At 39.1% G+C, this 20,591-nt stretch overlaps 2 protein-coding genes across 2 annotated transcripts in view; one reads left to right on the top strand and one right to left on the bottom strand.

The window, feature by feature from the left end:
* Positions 1-568: 568 nt before the first annotated feature.
* CRYBA1 (crystallin beta A1) lies at positions 569-7,201 on the top strand. The gene is made up of 6 exons (XM_060134190.1): positions 569-599; positions 1,992-2,056; positions 3,071-3,189; positions 4,440-4,581; positions 6,640-6,782; positions 7,054-7,201. The coding sequence occupies exons 1-6, from the start codon at positions 569-571 to the stop codon at positions 7,199-7,201; spliced, it is 648 nt and encodes a 215-aa protein (XP_059990173.1).
* A 782-nt stretch (positions 7,202-7,983) lies between these two features.
* NUFIP2 (nuclear FMR1 interacting protein 2) overlaps positions 7,984-20,591 on the bottom strand; it is a 28,891-nt gene continuing 16,283 nt past the window's right edge. Inside the window, exons 3-4 of the mRNA XM_060133287.1 lie at positions 18,186-18,218; positions 7,984-16,413 (exon numbers count right to left, since the gene is read on the bottom strand). Of these exons, the coding sequence (XP_059989270.1) occupies positions 16,361-16,413; positions 18,186-18,218 (86 nt within the window). The 3' untranslated portion in view covers positions 7,984-16,360. The remainder of the gene's footprint in view (positions 16,414-18,185; positions 18,219-20,591) is intronic.

The following is a 20,591-nucleotide window of genomic DNA, read 5'->3' as shown; positions in this document are numbered from 1 at the left end:
GCTACAGAGAGAGTCCTGTCTACTAGCTGACCATAACTGAATTCGACTCTTGCATAGTTATACATATAAATATGGTATAAAGAAGATTTCCAAGCACACACTGAACCATTTTTTCAAAAAATAGAGTTCAGAATTGTAATAATCCTTTGCATTTTTAAACAAAAACAACCAAAACGTATATCCTATATGAGAAGGGATGTGCGTTTTGATGTGTTTGTTACGACATGGGGTCTTAGAAGGTCCTGGGGTGGCGAGAGGAAAAGAATCTGGAGAAGAGTAGGGGACAAGATGTACGCAGAGGCCTGTCCTCACCTCCCAGCCGCTCTGAGAGCAAGTCCACAGCAGCCAAGGCCTGCACAGCCAGCCTTGCCCACAGCAGCAGGGCCTCTCTGGATTTCTGTATCCCAGGTTTAAACAAAGCCCTGAGGGATGCCCGCCCAGCAGGCTGAGCCACCAAAGCTCTGGGATCAGGGGGAACAAAAGCAGAGGGAAAGCAGAGTGCTGACAGGGCCGGAGGGCATCAGCTGCAGGGCTATAAAGAGCAGGGCCATAGAGGAAGTGGCACCAGATGGAGACCCAGACTGTGCAGCAGGAGCTGGGTGAGTAAGGCCTTGAGGGGTACTCTGGTCCTTCCTTTCCTTCCCCTGCAGAAACATGCCCAGAAGGGGGACCCCGTCTTCCTGCCTTGTGGTCAGAGCCTCTGAAGATGGCTGGAGAAGACTGGGGTACTCTGGGGGAGGTAGTCTCCTCTTGCCACCCCAAGAGGAGTCACTTACATGACAATAACCACTGCCCTAGCAACCACGGCTGGGAGGGGGCATGGGGCCCCAAGAAATGACAGGCTCCAGGGGCATAGGGAGAAGGTAGGGGGGCAAGAGCTAGGAAGTGCTTGTTCAGAGGTTCAGAACGGAGAGTTACGTCACAGAGTTTATATGCATCAGTCCCTGGGCCAATACCAGCCAGAGGGAAAAGCTATGAATGGCTGTTCTGAGTTAAGAGAATTGACGTCCACCTGCCTGTCTTCTTTCTTCCCTCCCTCCTTGACCTCTGCCCCCTGTCCTTCCCTCCTTTACTCTTCCTACCATCTTTTTCTATCTACCTCAGCTCTATGAGCCTCCTCACCTGTAAAATGGGGACAATGATAGTGCTTCCCTCATAGGCTCATTGTGAAGAGTAAATGTATTAATGCATGTAAAGCATGTAAGACAGGGCCTGGCATAGGGGCCTGGGCCACTGTTAAGTGTTAGCTATTACTATCATCCTCTTCTCTTCCTCACTTTCCTTCGGTAAGTCTTTCAATGCCGCCCGTCCCCCTCCTTAAACACGCACCACCCCAACGTGGGCTCAGCATGGTGCTACACCAGTCACTCTGGAGACCCAGGCCCTGCCGTGGAGATGTTCACCCAGGACATATTCAATAGGAAGACAGATCAGTACCGTGATGAGCGCTGGAAATGAGGAAAGAAAGCAAGTCACCATAGGCTGGGGAAAGCAGCAAAGTCTCCGGAGGCAAGACCAAGGCTGGGTAGGTCTAGAAGGCAGAGAAGTAGGGAGGGAATGGTGCCTGGCTGTGCACAGCTGGTCCGTGTGAGGGCTGTGAGAAGCCAGGTGACAGTGAGACCACGCACTGGTAATATGAAGCGTCTGGACTGGATGGCTGCCAAGGGGTTTATACTGGGGTATGTAAGACTGAGGCGATGCTGCCACCAGCAGCGGGTGCCTGGAGGCAGGCAAGAGGACGAGAGCCACGTTTATCAAGTGGTCATGGCATCTGTTCAGTGCTCTACCTGCATTATTGCTTCTAATCCTTACAATAACTCTGCGCATAGAAGTTTCACCGATGGAAAACAACTGAGGCTCGGCTAGTGAGAGGCAGAGCCAGCGTCCCAACCAAAGTCTGTTTACTGGACTTCAAGCCTCCTTTACTTCCGCCTGTGCTCCTCTTCCCTCACCCCAGAGACCATGTCATTGGTGTGTGTTCTGTCTTCCAGAATCCCTTCCAACCACCAAGATGGCTCAAACTAACCCCATGCCGGGGTCTGTGGGGCCATGGAAGGTAAGCCCATCGCTATCACAGGAAAAATTGAGGAGTCCATCAGGGCAGGGGGTATAATACCACCTCAGAGCAGGCCTCAGAGCTGTGCTTTTCCATGGGACAGTGACCGACCAATAAAACACCAGCTTGTAGGGGAAGGGTTCACCCAAAATCCAGATGCTGTCTCAGGAAGGTTCTTCTCAGGGTGCCCCATTCGGACAGAAGAAGGATGACCCCGGAAGCCCATGATGGGTGGGAAATGATACCTAGTTTTCTAGGTCAATTTTCCTCCACACCGCTAAAATCATCTTAAAATAGAGCAGCCCAAGTGAATTATGACATGGAAAAACTGAGGGCCCAGAAATGAGGACAGATTTGCCACCAGATCCCAAATAAATGGTTGGACTATGGTCTCCTGACTCCCAACGTGAGGTTGGTTGTAACCACTGCCTGAAGTGGCTGGTCCTCAGCCACTGTTTCCCTCAACACCCTTACCTTCCTCACTGGGTCAACTCTTGAGTCCTGTTCACAGCTTTGGGAGTTGTCCTCTAGCCAGGTTCAAAAGCCAAGTTCTAGTTCAAGGTATGAAAGGGATTTATCACAACTCTCCCTTTACTCTTTAGGTTTCTATAGCAGGTGTGGCTGGAGAAGCTAAGAAATAATTCACAGGGAGGCCCTGGGTCTCCCAGATTCATGGCTTCTGGCCACACTTATGCAGGAAGCATGGTGGAGTAAGAGTCCACAAATCATTGGTACGCCCACTAGGTCGGCTATCACCCCTGGAGGACAATTCCTGTCAGAAACCAATCCCCACGCCTCATCCCGGCTGGGCATGTGAACACCGCCAACCAGTGCTATTAGTTCAAACCCCTTCTTAACCCAGTCTACACTAGAAGAGACCTCATCAGGCCTCCTGGGCTGCAGCTAGTGATGGAAAACATAGGTTCAGACACAGGTTAAGATGTTGGCCTGAGCCTCTGTTCTTCCTGATGTACCACTTTCTTGCTCTGTTTTCCCATTTTAATCCCATTTCAGATAACCATCTATGACCAGGAGAACTTCCAGGGCAAGAGAATGGAGTTCACCAGCTCCTGCCCAAATGTCTCTGAGCGCAGTTTTGACAATGTCCGGTCTCTCAAGGTGGAATGTGGCGCGTGAGTATAGACCTCAGCAGAACATCAGGCCCCTTATTTCTGGTCCCTTCAGACATGTGGCCATAAAGGTGGAGATCAGGGAAGAAAGATGTTCCCCCAAACTCTAATCATTTCTGGGAGAGCAGCCTCCATACTTAAGTAATCTCAAAAAAAACCCGAAAGTCACTACATGCGTAATTTATTAACTCAAAGCTGGAAGGAACATGAGGTTCTTAGTGGCTTGGTATTAGATTTGGGGGGGATTAAAGAAATATACACCATGGGGTGGGGCAGTGATGGTAATCAGTTCTGTGCTTCTGGAGTCCAGAGGCTTCTGCCTGGGATTCCCTCAGAATAGCCACAAGCCCCTTGAGTTTTTCTTTCCTACAGAAAAGAGAGAGGAAACTATCAAGCTACAGCTTCACAGCTAACTCCCCTTCATTTCCCAGAGCAGACACTGTTAGCTAATTTCTCTTTGTAAAAAGGAACTCAACTCCAGAGAGTAATTGTAGTTCCTAGCTAGTCTTTCAGGAGTTTCTTGGTGGTGGTTAATCTCCTCGGCAAGGAAGACCCTCTCTTGTCTTCTTACTCTTGGCAAGTTAGTTGAGGCCTTGATCATCAGCCTGAAAACACAAAGGCAAGGACTCTACTTTGGCCTAGGCAGAACTGGCCGTGCATGTAGATAGGTTTCCACAAGTTGCTCACCCCCCAAATTGAGCTCTTCAACCCTTAAAGTAAAATTCTTTAAGGTGTCATCAGTAACTGAGACCTGGTTGTGAAAAATCAATCTGAGGTGTTTTAATAAATAAGGTATAGGTATATATAGGCATGCAGAAGAACCCACAAAGTGACAAGGAAACAAGAGACTAGTCATTCATCAGCTGCCTGTTCATCCCTTTGCTTCCTTAGAAAGAAGTCAATAGGTTTGGCTGGAGCCAAAGCAATAGTCAGTCACTAGATCCTGAACCTGGAGCTCCAAGTAGAGAATAAGGTAACTTGGAAAGGAAATGTAATTTTAGACTGACTTTGTCAATACTCATTACTCAGGCCAGTGAAGTACACCTCCTCAGTGGATAACCCCAAACAAATATATTTACAAACCCACATAGTGCAGCTGCCATTCTCCACCTCTCATGATAAAAGTATTACTTTGCATGGCTTTAATTGGATATTTTACCCCACTGGTAACATCTAAAACAAAAGATGCCTTCTCCATGAGGCCATGCAAGCTCTGAACACCATGAACAAACACCATTACTTGTCTTTGGCAGCTGGATTGGTTATGAGCATACCAGCTTCTGCGGGCAACAGTTTGTCCTGGAGAGAGGAGAGTACCCTCGCTGGGATGCCTGGAGCGGGAGTAATGCCTACCACATTGAGCGCCTCATGTCCTTCCGCCCCATCTGTTCAGCTGTGAGTCCCTGAAATTTTCATTTCTGTGCATGTGGGGGATGGATAAGAGAGGGTGCATATGGACTGACACTTATGTTATTTCCCATCAGTTATGCTGAAATGTGGCAGGAAGGAAAAAAGTATAAAAAGAAAAACACTGCTCCCTTAGTTTCTAAGTTTACCATTTGATTTTTTTCTCTCCTAGATGGTATTTTTTTTTTTTTAGATGGTATTTTTATTAAGCTAAAAGTAAGGGCTTCTTATAGGTGTCAGGAAGCGGATACTCAGGAGCCCAGATCTTCAGAAGTGCAATAGGATAATTAGTGAGAGCACTTACCATGTAATAAAAGTAAATCCTGGGCCAGTTAAATTTCAATCTGTGTATCATTTTACCTAGAAACAGGGTAATGCTGAAGTAACCCTTTAGTACAGACTGAAGAAGCTCTTCAGGCAAGAGCTCCAGCACCTCTTATCTTTGATTCCTAACTTTGTTTCTAACACTAAGCAATATTCAATTATGCATCAGAATGGGATGCTTTTAGTCTTTTGGAGAATTCAAGCAGAAGCAGGATGACCTTGAGGGGTGTGTTGAAAAATGATCCCTACATTGGGAGTAAGGCTAGGCTAAAACCTTTTCAAATGTTCATCTATATCATGTGATTTTCTCATGATTTTAGCTGTTAATTATCTCATCTTAAAGTCCTACCAAAATTCAAGTAGTGGAAATGGTAAACTAAACTGTTCTAGAACTAAAAGGTATTTAGTATTTCCCTATCTGGATGTGTTTTCATCTCACTTTAACTCCGATTTTTTTCCTCTAATGTATTGATATAATTTACACATAGTGAAATGCACAAATCCTAAGTGTATATACTTATGAGTTTTGAAAAACATGTATACCCACATAACCAACACCCTAACCAGATAGAGAACAATTCCATTGCCCCATAAAATTACCTGGTGTCCCTTTCCAATCAATTGCTCCTTTCCACTTGCTATCACTAAGGCTAGTTTTGCCTGCTTTTGAACTTCATAAAGGTTAGTCTCTGCCTTCTTAATGCCTGTGTAGTCTTCATATCCCCTACTGGACATTTACATTGTTTCCAATGCCATGCACACACACAAACACTTAGGCACACATGGACTTACTTTTCCTATCAATTTGTGGGATCTTTTCCACATTACAATTAATCCTTTGGTTGGCTATGTGTTTCAAATATTTTTCCTGCTGTCATAATTTTCCTTCATTGGTCTTTCGTCGTTCCAAAGTACATCAGTTATTTGTACATCTTAAATGTTATGGTATTGGGACTTCGCTGGTGGCGCAGTGGTTAAGAATCCGCCTACCAATGCGGGGGACATGGGTTCGAGCCCTGGTCCAGGAAGATGCCACATGCCGTGGAGCAACTAAGCCCATGCGCCACAACTAATGAGCCTGCGCTCCAGAGCCCGCAAGCCACAACTACTGAGCCCACGTGCCACACTACTGAAGCCTGTGTGCCTAGAGCCTGTGCTCCACAAGAGAAGCCACCGCAATGAGAAGCCCGCGCACCGCAACGAAGGTTAGCCCCCACTCGCCGCAACTAGAGAAAGCCCGCGCGCAGCAACGAAGACACAACGCAGCCAAAAATAAAGATCTTCAAAAAAAAAATCTTAAATGTTATGGTATTAAACTGGATTAAACAGGATAACCCAGTTTTTAAAATTTTTTTTTGCGGTACGCGGGCCTCTCACTGTTGTGGCCTCTGCCGTTGCGGAGCACAGGCTCCGGACGCGCAGGCTCAGCGGCCATGGCTCAGAGGACCAGCCACTCCGCGGCATGTAGGATCTTCCTGGACCGGGGCACGAACCTGTGTCCCCTGCATCGGCAGGCGGACGCTCAACCACTGCGCCACCAGGGAAGCCCAGGATTACCCAATTTTTAAAATCTCTGTATTGCCTGAAATATTTTTACAATTAATGATCATGTACTTCCTCCTGTAAACCAGGAGAGTTTTGAGTTTGATAAATTTGGTAAAGAATTACAATGACAGCCTTAACACCGGTACTAAACTTAAAAAAAAAATTTCTGCATTATAGAATCATAAGGAGTCTAAGATTACCATCTTTGAGAAAGAAAACTTTATTGGACGACAATGGGAAATCTGTGATGACTACCCCTCCTTGCAAGCCATGGGTTGGTTCAACAACGAAGTTGGTTCCATGAAGATACAATGTGGAGCGTAAGTGCATCTCAGCTTTTCCTCCCCCAGACATTCCTGTATGGAAGGATTTATGTTGACTCCTCTCATACCTTTTTTCATAATCAAGGTTAATTTTCAGCTGGTTGTAGGTATCTGCTCACAAATGGTGCCTGGCGTATTTAGGATGGCTCTTGTTTTCTAAGCCTAAAAGCCTTCCATATCATTGTGTCGAGGAAAGAGGCTCAGGTTTGGGGGTCTTGACCAGGTTCCTAACTAGTTTTAATAATCCAATCTGCTTTGGCTTTCCTAGCTGGGTTTGCTACCAGTATCCTGGATACCGTGGCTATCAGTATATCTTGGAATGTGACCATCATGGAGGAGACTATAAACACTGGAGAGAGTGGGGTTCTCATGCCCAGACTTCCCAGATTCAATCAATTCGCCGTATCCAACAGTAGTGGATTAGAAGCTCCAAGTAACAATTCCCCAAGCACGAGTCCTTGCTAAGCAATCTAGAATGAATTTTATGTTCTGCTCAGACACTGCTTCCAAATGTTAGCTGCTGAAATCCACAATAAATGTCATTAAAAAAAACCCAACAACTTTGTAGACTGAATTAACTACCATGCTTTATAGAAATCACATTTACACGTCTGAGAATCTTAAAAGACAAGCTTCAGTAAAACCCCAAGTTCCCTTTTGTGTCCTTGCAAGTCACTTACCTGGCCAAGGACAATGATTCCCTATTTCAAAGAACATGAAAGCATATAACCCAAATGCATCAGTCTATATAGTGACACACACTTTTGGTAAATGTTTTTTCATCTTTTCTAACCCCCACTCTAATGTTGATGTTAGCACTGTTTTTTTTCACTTGTGACAAATCAATGCTAAACAAACTCAGGAAGTTTCTCAAATATGCACTGCCATATTGCTTAACTGCTTAGCTCAATTTCAGTTTCTTATTTCAACTGGAAGAACGTAAGGCTCAATGTCATGACAAAAGGCAGGATAGCTGCTCTCACAACCGATTTTTCCATACATATGGCAATTCTTAAGTACCTTAATAACCTGTATGATTAGAAAAAAAACCATGACCTATGACCATGCTAATATTTAAGACAAATTATTTGTACATTTGACACTTTGAAAAAAGTATTATCAATGTCATGATCTTAACTTAGCTTTCAGTAGTTTTTTTGAATTAAAGCGCACAAAAGATGATAACACAAACACCTCAGAAACTTTAAAATTTTTTATTCAACAATGTACACTTATTGTCTCTTAATTTGATCTACAAATTTCTCAAGTTTTTTTTCCTGATAAAATAAGTAAATCTGGGTATGGATGTAGAGTGTTTGTAATTTGTATTTTTAAAACACTGAACATGAAGTAAGACACCAATAAAGGAAGATCATCATGTAACTGACACTTCCTCAGAATCCATGACATCAGAAACAGCTATGGCAAATACCTAAGCATTTAGCAAAAGGGTAAATTTCTGGCCACTGTTCTTGTATCTAGAAAAGGCCTATCATTCTGGACTGGTCAAAACAAACACTGAAAAAACATTTTTTAAATTGGGAGATGGAAGGAAAAAAATCCTCTAACATAATTGTAGCCCATTAATTGTCCTTTCCCCCAGATTAAGAGGTAACTCAGCTCCTAAGTGCTGATGCACACAAGACACAGAAATTACTTTGCTCCTCCAATAATGTTCTAAGACTGAACATGTGAACCACTGACAGATGCTGAGGAGTAGTCATAGCCATCAAAGATGATGCTATACTCCTGCATTCATGCCTTTTAAGGCCATGCATTATGGGCCACCTTTCACATCTTGATTAGTAGACTTAGATTTTAACTGTCACTTTCAGTGAAGGTATAGAAGGGTTTTGCTGTGTTTTCAAAGACAACAACATACATTAAGAGCACACTTGATGATAGAGAAGTAATATTCTATACATAGGAAAAAGCTATAAAACAGAAATATTTCTTTTATATCTAGGAGCAAGGGGAAAATACCATTAGTATTATCTCTACTTAAACATATTAGCCTCTTCTACAAAGGTCCGGAAGAGAATATAAAACAATCTTTTAGAAGATGATTTGACAAAACCTGGCCAGTACATCTACACAACCTTTAAGTACACATACATGTGAAGTAAAGCTATTTAGTACATGCAGACTGCAGCAATTAAACCAAATCAGCTCAGTTTCTAACCTGTTCTAATCAGCTTGGGCAGTTTTAAAAAGATACACATCATCTTTAACCTGTGCTTTGATCTTTAAAGAATTGAATGATTCTTATCTCAAGTCAGTCATTCATTCAGTAAACCAAATTTATGCTAAAGCAAAGGTAAAAAGGCTATCCTACCTTTAAACCAGGTTTAGAGGTTTAATATAGAATTGTCACAGAACTCCATGTGGCAAAGGTCCTTCCTTCACTTCAGTTTCAATTACTTCCCATTTCTATTTGATCAAATCAACGAAAATTTCATTGAAGAGTATCCAACAGTTTGGAAAGCTGATAAAACTGCCGTTTCAAAAAAAAGCCCTTTAGTAGACATGAGTCAAGCTCTCATTTTAAACCTATGTTATTAAAATAGGTGCCAATTTTCCTCTCTTCTAGTTCCACTGATGAGCTAGCCCAGAACTCTAACTTTGAGCCATGTTTCTAAACACGGTAAAGCTAAGAGCAGCAAAGTAATAAGGATAGGTCACTTTTGGTAATGACACACAAATTAAACTTTCAAGACATGTGCATAGCTTTATTCATCTACTTAGATCTAACCTTTTCATGGAGCTTCGGCAAAATTCGAGTGTGCAAAATGCATTTCTAAAACGTAATGCAAGCAAAGCTTTTCACATTTACACTGGCAGGAAATACAGAGAAACTAACAAGTCACAGTAGGGAGAGTTCAGATCTTTTTTTTCTTTTTTTTAATGACAGAATTGCACAGTTCATTATTTTGAGACAATTGTTGCAGACATAAATATTTAAAATTTTCTAAGCAAGGTGCTTTAACAATAAAAAATTTTAAAGTTGGAAAGAGCCAATAACTTGGATCATAGCTCACATAGAATTCCAAATGAAAGTGGACTCCATTATCTCCCTAGATTTTGCAAACAATGCTTTTTATAACACTAAAGGAAACAGCAAGCTGAAACTTCTTTCAAAGCACACAAGAAATGGTGTCATCACATTACTTGAAGAAGGTGCTGAGCGGGGAGGGAAAGAAAGTGAAGAATCCTTTTACTATTTCCCACTACAGAACAGCCACTAACAGACTAAGAACTGAAAAAAAAAAAAAAAAGGAAAAGATACAACCAAAAAAGTAAATCAAATCACTTCCCAGTTTATAAAATAGTTCCAGTTTGTGACAAGATCTGTAACTTTTAAACAGAGAGCACCAGTTGGGTGATAGAATGAGCATTTCATACTGCATAAAAATTAGTGAGGTGGTAAGAACCATCAACTATCTCAGGCATTGTAACATGGCCTTTCCAATTTTTTTTTAATATACATGCAAGGCACATTGATATAAAAATAGATCTCTGGCCAACAAATATATTAAATAAGCAAATTAAAATTTTGGCTTTGCAATATTGGCAACATCAAAATATAATCAGATAGCTTTGGACCACATCTCTCTCTCATATTCTTCCACCCCATTTGGTGTTTTTCCTCCATCATATTGGGTTCAATCTCCTTCAAGTTTGAGTACGTGCTTGAGAAATGACTTTTCCTCTTGTAAAGTAGCATAAGTTTATCTTTCCTAAGTAAAAGTACGCTAGAGAAGAATAGCTGGTTCTGATTGATTTGATTAAACTAAATCGGATTGGCTTGGGGCAACATTATTTCTCCTCTGTATACAAACAAAAATAAGCTCCCAGTATATATAGTAGACAATTGTTTTCTTTCTAAAAGATCAGCAACAAACCAATGATACTTCCTTTAAGCCATTCTTCCCAACTCCTCTTTTTGAGGCAGAGGGAATAATAACAGAAGCAAAATTAAGATTTAAGATTTTCAGTAGTAGAAGACATTTTAAGGCCAAAACGTGTAATACTAACAGAATTTGTATTTCCCTAAGTTAATGTCCTTCATAGGCCAATACCATAAATAATTTGTACTGATTCCCTCCCAAAGAGAATTTTTAAATTCATTCACTTTTGTTAGTGGCTGTGCTACAGGAAAGGTATCAAAGCAACCTATAAAGGTATGGTATATAGTAATGTAAAAAGTGCATCACATTCTTGATTTTTCAGTTTCTCATAGCAGCAGCAGGATTAATCCAAGACAGAAAATAGTTGTATTCTCATCCTAAAAATGCAACAATACCTAATGAAATGTATTCATTATCATGAAAGGATCCTCCTCCATGGAGGATAAAGGAAACAAACAGGAGTAAACTAAAGGCATTCATTCATATTTACATATTAAACCACTTTTGTTAACACCAAATCTTTACACCTAGCAAAAGAAATATTTAAGAATAAAGCAGACATTACTAAAGCAGTATCCATTTTTGGAGCCTTTGTTTAGCACCTGAGGAGAAAAGGATTTATGGAAAGCTCTGCAATTTACCTCAAGTTGGTTTTGTTGGTCTACAGAGTAAAATTTTGATATGCAATCAAAGTGAAACTGAATTGGAAAATGTCTGTAGCTATTTTAATAAGGCTGCAGAAAAGGGATACTGCAGTACTATAAAATGGCTTTAGAACTCTGGACATAAACAAAATCTTACGGATAAATAGGGAAGTCTGAATCAGCAAACCCACTTGTGAGGATGGCTGTTCCATAGGTTTCTAGCACATAACTGCTATTTGACACTCCCAGTAATGCAAAAGCAATATACCATTCATGCTTCACTGAGTGTTTTTATCGTGTAGACAACTTAAAACTCTATTTATTCGTAAGACCCTTCTTGAGTAGCAAAATGGTGTGAAATTTAGTTTAAAACTCGGTAAATTTTGAGTGAAGTGAAATTTTGCTTTTCAGTGAAGCCAATGATTCATCATTCTTTAAACCAACCCAGGGTGGTCCTGGTTCTCACACATCTGAACAGATTGATGTATATTTAAATAGAAACATTTTAAGATACTTAAAGCAGAAGCCCATCTTTCTCAAAATAAAAGAATCCTGGTGCTCTGTCAATTAATTACATTAATGAAAATAACATCAATATTAAGAACTAATGATAACCTAATGCACCTCTGCAAACATAAAGCAGTTATTATTCTTTTAGTCTTATCCTCTGCCCCTCCCCTTTAAACAAATATCAACATTTTGGGGGGAAAAAAGCTGAGCAAATTCTACCCTTTCTTTTAAAAATTCAACAGTAAAATTATGGGTAGGACTATTAAAAGACACTGCCTGATCAGAATCTACAACTGGTGCAGCATTAACAGACCTGATCATAATATGTATTTGTCCCACTATAGTGTCTGTTTTACACAGTTAGCACAGGTATACAAGAGGGATCATGTGTTATTTGAGGATATGGCTCAGTGGCATAACTATTCTCATAATCCTTGGAAAGTGTAGACTTTTAATCTATTTCTAGAACTTGAGGAAGAAAGCCTTGAAAGAATGACTTCCTCCTTATTCAAAGTCCTCTTCTAAATTTCCTTGACTGTGGCCATTTGGTACATGACATACAATTTCACTAAAAAAAGTTTACAGCAAAAAATAAACCATTAGATGCCTCCAACTGGGTTAGCAACAAGCCTAACAACCAAGTACGGAACTACCACTGCTATGTAATGTTTTGTGAAAGAAACACATTTTGTACTGTGGACAACACTCATTGAGGTTTGTCATATTTTCCCTAGAAACGGTTATTTGAAAAAACAATGCAGCACTTTTTTTCCTTTATAAAGTTTTTGCAGATTCTGTGATGATTAGGGTAAGCAGATGATTAAGGAAAACAGCAAAATTCTAAACCTCTCCAGCTATTTAAGGAAAAACAAACTGCCATTAACAAATTCCTAGTTATTGTCTATCCACTCCTAGAAAGTAGAGGAGGAGGAAGGGCTGACTACAGATGCTGTAAATACATTGTATGTGAAAGCTCATTATTACTGAAGTCAGAGGAAAGGCTATGGAATTAACTTCAGTTCAGCAAAGTGGGGTGAATGAAGAGAAAGATAAATACACCCTGTCTTTTGTGGGGAAGGGGAATTATTCAAGACATCTACAAGAGAGTGGTATGTGACAGACACCTACAATCAAGACAGATTTAAAAAGAAATCTTCACCCTTAATTAGTATCTTCATAGCTATTAAAAAAATAGGTCATGATTTCATTCTTAGTGCCATTTTTCAAATACTACCCTTTTAAGGATTAAAACCACCTGACTTTATTCTGTGTAATGAAAACAAATGGCACAAAATAAATACAAGTTCATTCTCTGAATACTAATATAATGTCTTACACACATTCATTTACTAATTTTTAATATCTCCCTCTCTCTCACACACACAAGCACTCAACAAACACACACACAGACACACACCTTTTCAGTCTTTATAATGGAGGGATGTTAAAAATCCCCTCTAGACTGTATTTGGTTTATGCTACAGTACTAATACTCTGAGTTGAAGAAAAATTCTTTATACCGAACAATAACACATCAATGTTATTTAAATGTGCTAAATTAATCACAGCTGAAGCTTACACAAAATAATCAGAAAACATCAACTCTTAAGATTTTTCTTTTTTTAATAAGTGCTCTGTAAGGAATTGTGTGAGGACCTAAGAAAGATTGCGACAAGTAGAGTTAAGTGTTACCAAACAGCACAAAGGAGACATGTCTCAAAAGTCCTGCTTGTACCTAGGCAAGTAAGTCCATTAACCCAATGCCCCCAAAATACTGACAGTTAATTATGGGGCACTAGGGTTCCAGAAGGTTAAGAGACATCCCTAACTCTATACCTCTAACCATATAATCAAGGAAATTTCAGTGGGGAAATCAAAGTGAAATGTTGCATCGTTTCATTTAGAAGTGAGACTCAAAAACCTTGGACAGACACAAAGATGGGGTACATTCTCTTTTTGGCTTCTCTAAACATGGAGGCCTGAGGGATGTGGAAGGGAAGTAGGAAAGCAATGACAACTTTCAAAAGGTATTTTCAAGTAAGTGTTGCTTCTAAATTAAAAATTCAGATGCGGGCTGTTTTTTTTTTTTTTCCTTTTAAAATATATATTCATTCAACCTCTGTATATCACAAACCCAGAAAGTTTCTTGTGAGTTGTGACACAGAAGAGCTTTCAAATTCCAGGTAAGCAAAATGGATGTTTAAAAAAAGGAGGGTGACAAGGGGAGAGGGAGAGAATCTGGCCCTAAGGCGACAAGTGGTTACACAAGGCAATTGAACACACAGCAGAACTTTAAAACCTGTAAAACAAACTGGAGCCTTTTTTTTTCCTTTAATCAACCTTGTATCTTTTTTTTAACCTTTTGAAAATTTTTATTTAAAAAAAAACACAAAAACACAGACTTCTTTCACTTCAGTATGTGGTATGCATTTTCCAGTTTGTTCAATGCTTTAAAGCTCAAGGATGCCTCTGCTTTCAATTGTACATGGGCCTGAAGCATCCTAGCTTTTGGCAAGCAGGCAGGAGACTCAACAAAAATCAAAATAGAACAAGGCAGACTAAATGCAGGGCACATCTGTAAACATATTATACATTTGAAAATTACAATATCTGTAAAAGTGATACAGTTTACAGGGGAAATGAAACTATCTGGAACTGGCCTACCACAAGTTTCTGAACCTGGACTGATACAATAAGTTATTATATATATATATTATGTATAAAAGTTTTGTTTACATCAAGTGGAATTGGCAATCCATGCTTATACTTTTAAAATCTAAGCAGGGCAGAAATCCAGACTATAAAGGTATTTTCTCTACTCTATGCTGAGTCCAACAGCTTCTTTCACAAACTACTTGTTAAAAGCCTCAAATAATCAACAAAACAAGAAAACTCATCCATACTACAGTCGCTCAAAACTGGACATTTCTTAAGCAAAAGGGTTGAGCAAAAGTAGTTACTTTCTCCCCAAATACCCCTGGGGATCCAGTCTACTTTTATTAGAAGACTACATCTCTCTATATAAATGCCCTGCTATTTTAACCTGTATTTGACATACATGGATATACTAATTTCTATGTGTGTGTGACGCAATGCTATGTCAGGCCAGAGAACTTGTTTTTACGCCACTAACACCACCCAATCTTAAATTGGACCCTTAGTTTCTGCACACACAAAAAAATTTATTTTAGCATGCTATATACAAGCTGCAGTGCAACAGGATGGTAATGTGATAAGACAAGGCTAATGCTCTTCTCTGCCCAAAAGAAAATTTCCAGAATTTCACATTATTTTCTTTAAAAAACCCATTTGCTCTAGTATTAAAATATATTTATTAAGATATAATCAGAAGCTAATAAGCTCAGAAGTATAGTCTGAATGGAAACACACCTTCTATAGGCAGGGTTTATTACCTCCTCACTGGCTAAAAACATGAAGTTTCATAGTTTTCATGGACTTTTTTCTTCCCCCTTTAGATTATTTCTGAGAAATTAAAAGAGAATTTACAGAAAGGTACAGAAGCTTCTCTTCAGATGTTTGATGAAAAACAAGAAAAACAGCACATTTAGTGTTAGTGACAGAGAGCAAGTCCGGAGCACCTACAGTTGAAAAGCAGAATATATTTTTGCTCCCACTTACACAATTACATTAAAATATGGGCACAGGAGTATTTTTCCATATTAAATATCTAAAGCCAATTGTTTGTTCTGTAACTTTTCTTTAAATGACACTCATGGATTCTTTACTTATTAAAGTCCAATATGTAACCAAAGCCAAGTGAACTATGTACCACCAACTATTCCAGAACTGTAGAACTTCAATGCCCTCCCCTATCCCCACCCCACAAAAAAATAAAAGGAAAGAAAGAAAATATTTCCCCAACACCCCACAGAGGCTGCTTAGCTCCTGGCAAGACATGCAAATCATATTCTCTAAAAAAATACACCCCTGCAAACTTCAAGGCATTTTATCCAGCATTCTCGCAGGGCTCATAGTATAACCAAAAGATCAAGGGAGGAGTGGGGAAAAATGTTGAATCATTCTGGGTTCCCCGTGATTAGTGTATCACTTTAGTCACAGAACAAGATACAGAGATCTTTTAAGTGGATTTGCCTTTCCAGTGGGTCATTTGTTGCCCAAGTTGATGACAGCAGGAACTTTAGAACCACGCTTGTTAATAAGTCCATATTCATTAATCACTTGCATTCACACTTAAAAACGAAAACTAACAAAAGAAAAAAGAAAAAAAACTATTCAGTACCAGAGATTAAATAACCATGTGTAGTCTCTTGAAATAAATTTGATTCCTTAAGAAGTCTAATTACTTTCAGGTGCCTTTTTTTAAATAACTATATATATATATGTATATATATATATATTTGTATATATTATCCTGTGATTCTACTTATGGTTCCTCTGCTGCGTTGAAGATCTAGGAGCATAAAAGCCTTGTGTCCCCCATGAACGGTGGCTCTAATGCTGCAGAAAGGTTACAAATAGGCAGTCTGGTCCTTCATTGATCTGGACTATCCATGGCTTCATTGTAAGTGATTATCCTTTTGGGATCTGGAGGGAAGTTTAAAAAATAAACACATAAATAAAAACGAAGTCTGAAATCCCCAAATGCCCATGTTCAAAAAACAAATCCCAAATAACCATCATCATGTAAACTCCTTTTATGAAAACACAATTTAAAGGCCATTTCCTCTTTGTATCAACACATGTGTGATTCACTTTTTCTCAAATAAATCCACCTCAATGGATTCCCAGCATAAAGGTCCTCGAGCCAGTGAGGGGCCTCAACGCCTACAGGTTAAGAGGGTTGAGTTCAATTAACCAGGACAATGTGCTTCTCCTGATTATAAAAGTAGCACATTTGAAAAAAGCAGACAAAGGTTAAGTCATCAATAATCCAATACTAAAGTAAACACTTAGATTTATTTTCTTTTGTTCTTCTCAGCAAAATGAAGTCAAAATTTATTTAAGAAATGTGGATTGTCTATTAAGGAACTGTTCAAGAAACACCTAGCACCAAAAATTTCAGGTTAAATTAAAGCAAAACTACCGTCCTAATTATTACTTATTTCTTCCCTCTAATTTCCCATAGACTTCCCCACCAGACTTTATCCTCAGCAACAGCAAAAACCTGTGGATATCCTATGTTGAAGTATAAAACAGTCAGAATGTGTCTGGGCAAAGACTCCAGTGTTATTTTAAATTCCCATTATTTATCTGTATGCCCCCCTCTTCTGGAGAGCAATGTTTTTATTACATACTATGTCTATCTACCCTAAGAACTTTTTGAAGTACACATGCTTTAATGAAAATAAAACTTGTCAACCTAATAGAAAAGTATAAAGGCCTGAAAATAATATCGAAGAATTCAAGCTCACCTGAGGCTAAGAATCAATCTAACTTAGTCCAGAAACAATATCCTTTCTAGAACTCCAAGGGACATCCATTAGCAGCTTGCCAGGAAGGCAACGCTCAATTCTTAATAGTTAATAACCATTTTAGAGTAAAAAACAGGTAGGTCTACTTCTGCAGGGTATATTTTCTAGTCTATGTTTTAAATGTGTGTTTGAATAAGGAGGTACACAGAAAGCAATTCAAAATAATTTAAGAGCTTGCTAGTTATTTTCAGGTCATGGCTGTGTTAGACAAAAAAGACCTGGCCTAAGAATAAGAGAGAGGATGGAAGAAGCAGCAATGCTGGAAAATCGGGGAATCTTACTTTCTAGTCCGGACACTTTCTAGTTTATATAGTAACCCCTCTGTGCCTCAGTTTCCTAATTTGTAGTAAGAAAACAGAATTTCTAATGCCTTCAAGTTCTGAAATTCTAGGACTTTCACATTCATCTGAAATTCACTTATTTTAACTAGCAAGGTGCATGGCAAGTGGGATCCAGCCCTGTAAGTGGGCTTACAGGGCTCTGAAAGCCAAAATCTATTAGTGACTGACTCTCCAAACCAATACTCACTTTATTTCAGGTATCCCACAACTAACATATTTTATTGTATTTGGAAATAAAGCACTCAATAATTAAGATAAGCAATTTTCAGTTTTTTTAAAATTCCAAATTATCCAGATGTGGATTATCTAGTCCCTCTGCCCTCCTGCTACTCACATCTTGTTTACGGGAGTGAAGGAAGCTAATCTGCTATTCTGTAGATTTCTAACCTTCTTTGCAGAGAATATACAGCCCAAATAAGGTTTTTAAAACAGCTAATATTTTTATGAACTATGAATTTCAGTTCTTAGGCTACCCTTTGTCTATCACACAAATACAGATAAAGACTGGCCATAAGGACATTTTAGGTAACCTAACCATTCTTACCTTGCTTCTGCAAATTCCAAACAGATTCCATTTCTGCAAAGAAGGAAAAAAAGGATTACTTTTATACACCAAGTTTTGTAGAGCAAAGTTTAAAGCTATGCTTTTCACTTTAAACCTAAAAAACCTAGACGGATTATTGCTGGGCTGGAGGTAGGGCTGGGTTCTATGAAACCCAGACAAAATATTCATATTTTCCTTTAATTCTTGAGCGTGTCATTGAGATGGCCTTAAATGTTGATTACAGAAAATCAATTATTACCTGAAATCAAATTGCCAAGAGAACAATCTGTCTGCACAAACAGTAAAGATATGCACATGCATGCTACAGATAAAATGTTTTTTTGTAATAGCTCATTGTTATTAAAAAACACCAAGTATTTTTTGTCAACCCATCATCCTTCAACAAGGTGCCGACGTCTTTTGAATGAAGCAGTCATCAAATTTAATTAAGCTTGACACTTAAAATGCCTTATTAAAATTTTACTTAACTCTGTGTTATAGGTAAGTAGTTCTCTCCTACAAACCCAACCTACTCTTCTTAACCCATAAGGTCAAAATGTCAATCCATACCTATTTATTAATAACACACAATCCTTATCTGTTCCAATTCCATTCAAATGTGATCATTTACCATGTGCCTATTTTAGTATCTTAGAATAAGGGAAGTAGGTACATGACCAAACTGTACTGACATACACAGAGAGGGCAAGAAAAACTCTACCTGGAAGCATAAGAAAAAGCTTCACAGAAGGGATATTTGAAGCCTTGAGGAATAAGACAGTAGACGACTATTACACCACAAGAACCTAAGAACTGTTCCTTGAAAGGAGATTAATGTAAACAAAAACTACTTAGTAATGGGAATGACCTATAACTAACACTGAGAATAAGTGCTCTTCCACGGCCCTATAACTACCATTTTGAAAAGACAAAAAGGTGATTTTTATTCTGTATAACTGGACTGTCTGTAATTGTATTCTATAATTTATCAGCAACCAATTATAGTTAAGGAAAAATAAAACTGGAGCTCATTAAGATCAGATACATCTGAACATGGGTTATAGTTAAGGTACAATATAATAGCTCCCCAGGGCTAAAAGGAAGTAAGTGTCGTCTAGATCTAAAATTATTACTTTTTGTTTTATGTGAATGGATGGGGTCAGGGAATGGTAGAATCACATTCTCCCTGCCCCCACCCCATCAAACTCACTTCTAAAAAACCTGCTAAGATTTTTTGAAAATTTGTCAAAATTGGATGTTTGGAGTAATGGGTTAATTATTCAAAATGATCAAAGAATTACCCAGATAAAATCCCATTCAAGGTATCACAGCAATTCCCTGATTAAACAAAGACTGGGAATAATGCACTGGTTGCCACTTGGTCCAAGAGCTTAGATGGATGCTATGGCCTTTAAATTGCTGAGCAGATGCCCATCTAAAGATTGGCAGGAAAATTCCCATCTCCTAGGAGGTCTAAGGAGAGAGAATTGCAACCAGTCTAATCTGGGAAAAAAAAGAAGATATATCAGGAAAGGAATTCTAGTCATGGCACTCATGTATCTATCACTTCAATATAATTTCTAATCCCACTAGTTTCAGGCAATTAGGAGTAGCTGCAATAGTCATTAGAGCTGTTATCTACAAACTTCTGGATCTCAGAATGGCTTACTTTAAGAAGTCCGAAGATAAGCCTTCCTTTGGTTGACCTCACTACAGAAAAAATTAATCCAACCACCTTTCCCCCTTTTAAAGTACAGAAATCTCCCATTTTGCAACAGATAAATTCCTGAGTTGTGTATACACAGATTACTTGATGCTCATTATTTAAAGTCTGCTTAATGCAAAGATACATCTATATTTAGTTGTATGTTGAGAAAAGAAAAGAACAATAGAACTTTTCATTGTTATAGCCCGCCTATGCTATAACATTTTCCTTTCTCTTCCCAGCCGAAAACCTCAACCTGCCGCTGCCCCACCCTGTTTTTGGTGGGGGGGGGGGGGCGGGAGAAGGGCACTACATTCAAGAGTCACAGTAGCAGCATACTATTGTACTTCTAAAGCTGAGTAAACATACACATTTAGAATAAAGACAAAAATAACTATTTGCAAACATCCCATTTCTTTAGTGGATTGAAGACATTTCCTTAGCTTCAACTAGGACATTCAGTTTTACATTCTACTCTAATAATTTTAAATTATTTCTGGCAAGAAAATTTTATTACCCTCATATATGGGCTCTGGAGTAGTGAATTTGACTATGACTCCTGAGGAGGGAAAAGGGATGCTGACTTAGCTAAAAAATTAGTCATGGGCCAGCCTAGCTTCCAGCCAGGAAATCAGCATTATCTGCAGTGTTGTACTGAGAAATGAATGCAATTCCCCTTCCTGCTATTTAATATCAATTAC

This window comes from Lagenorhynchus albirostris, chromosome 20, assembly GCF_949774975.1.
Source record: "Lagenorhynchus albirostris chromosome 20, mLagAlb1.1, whole genome shotgun sequence".
Classification (NCBI taxonomy): Eukaryota; Metazoa; Chordata; class Mammalia; order Artiodactyla; family Delphinidae; genus Lagenorhynchus; species Lagenorhynchus albirostris.
This window is presented reverse-complemented; position numbering and strand designations above follow the sequence as displayed.

Excerpts from the sequence above, each read along its gene's own strand:
- CRYBA1 (XM_060134190.1), top strand. The coding sequence starts at position 569 with ATGGAGACCCAGACTGTGCAGCAGGAGCTGG. Across the intron at positions 2,057-3,070 it reads GGTCTGTGGGGCCATGGAAG|ATAACCATCTATGACCAGGA; the intron begins GTAAGCCCATCG and ends ATCCCATTTCAG. Across the intron at positions 3,190-4,439 it reads CTCAAGGTGGAATGTGGCGC|CTGGATTGGTTATGAGCATA; the intron begins GTGAGTATAGAC and ends TGTCTTTGGCAG.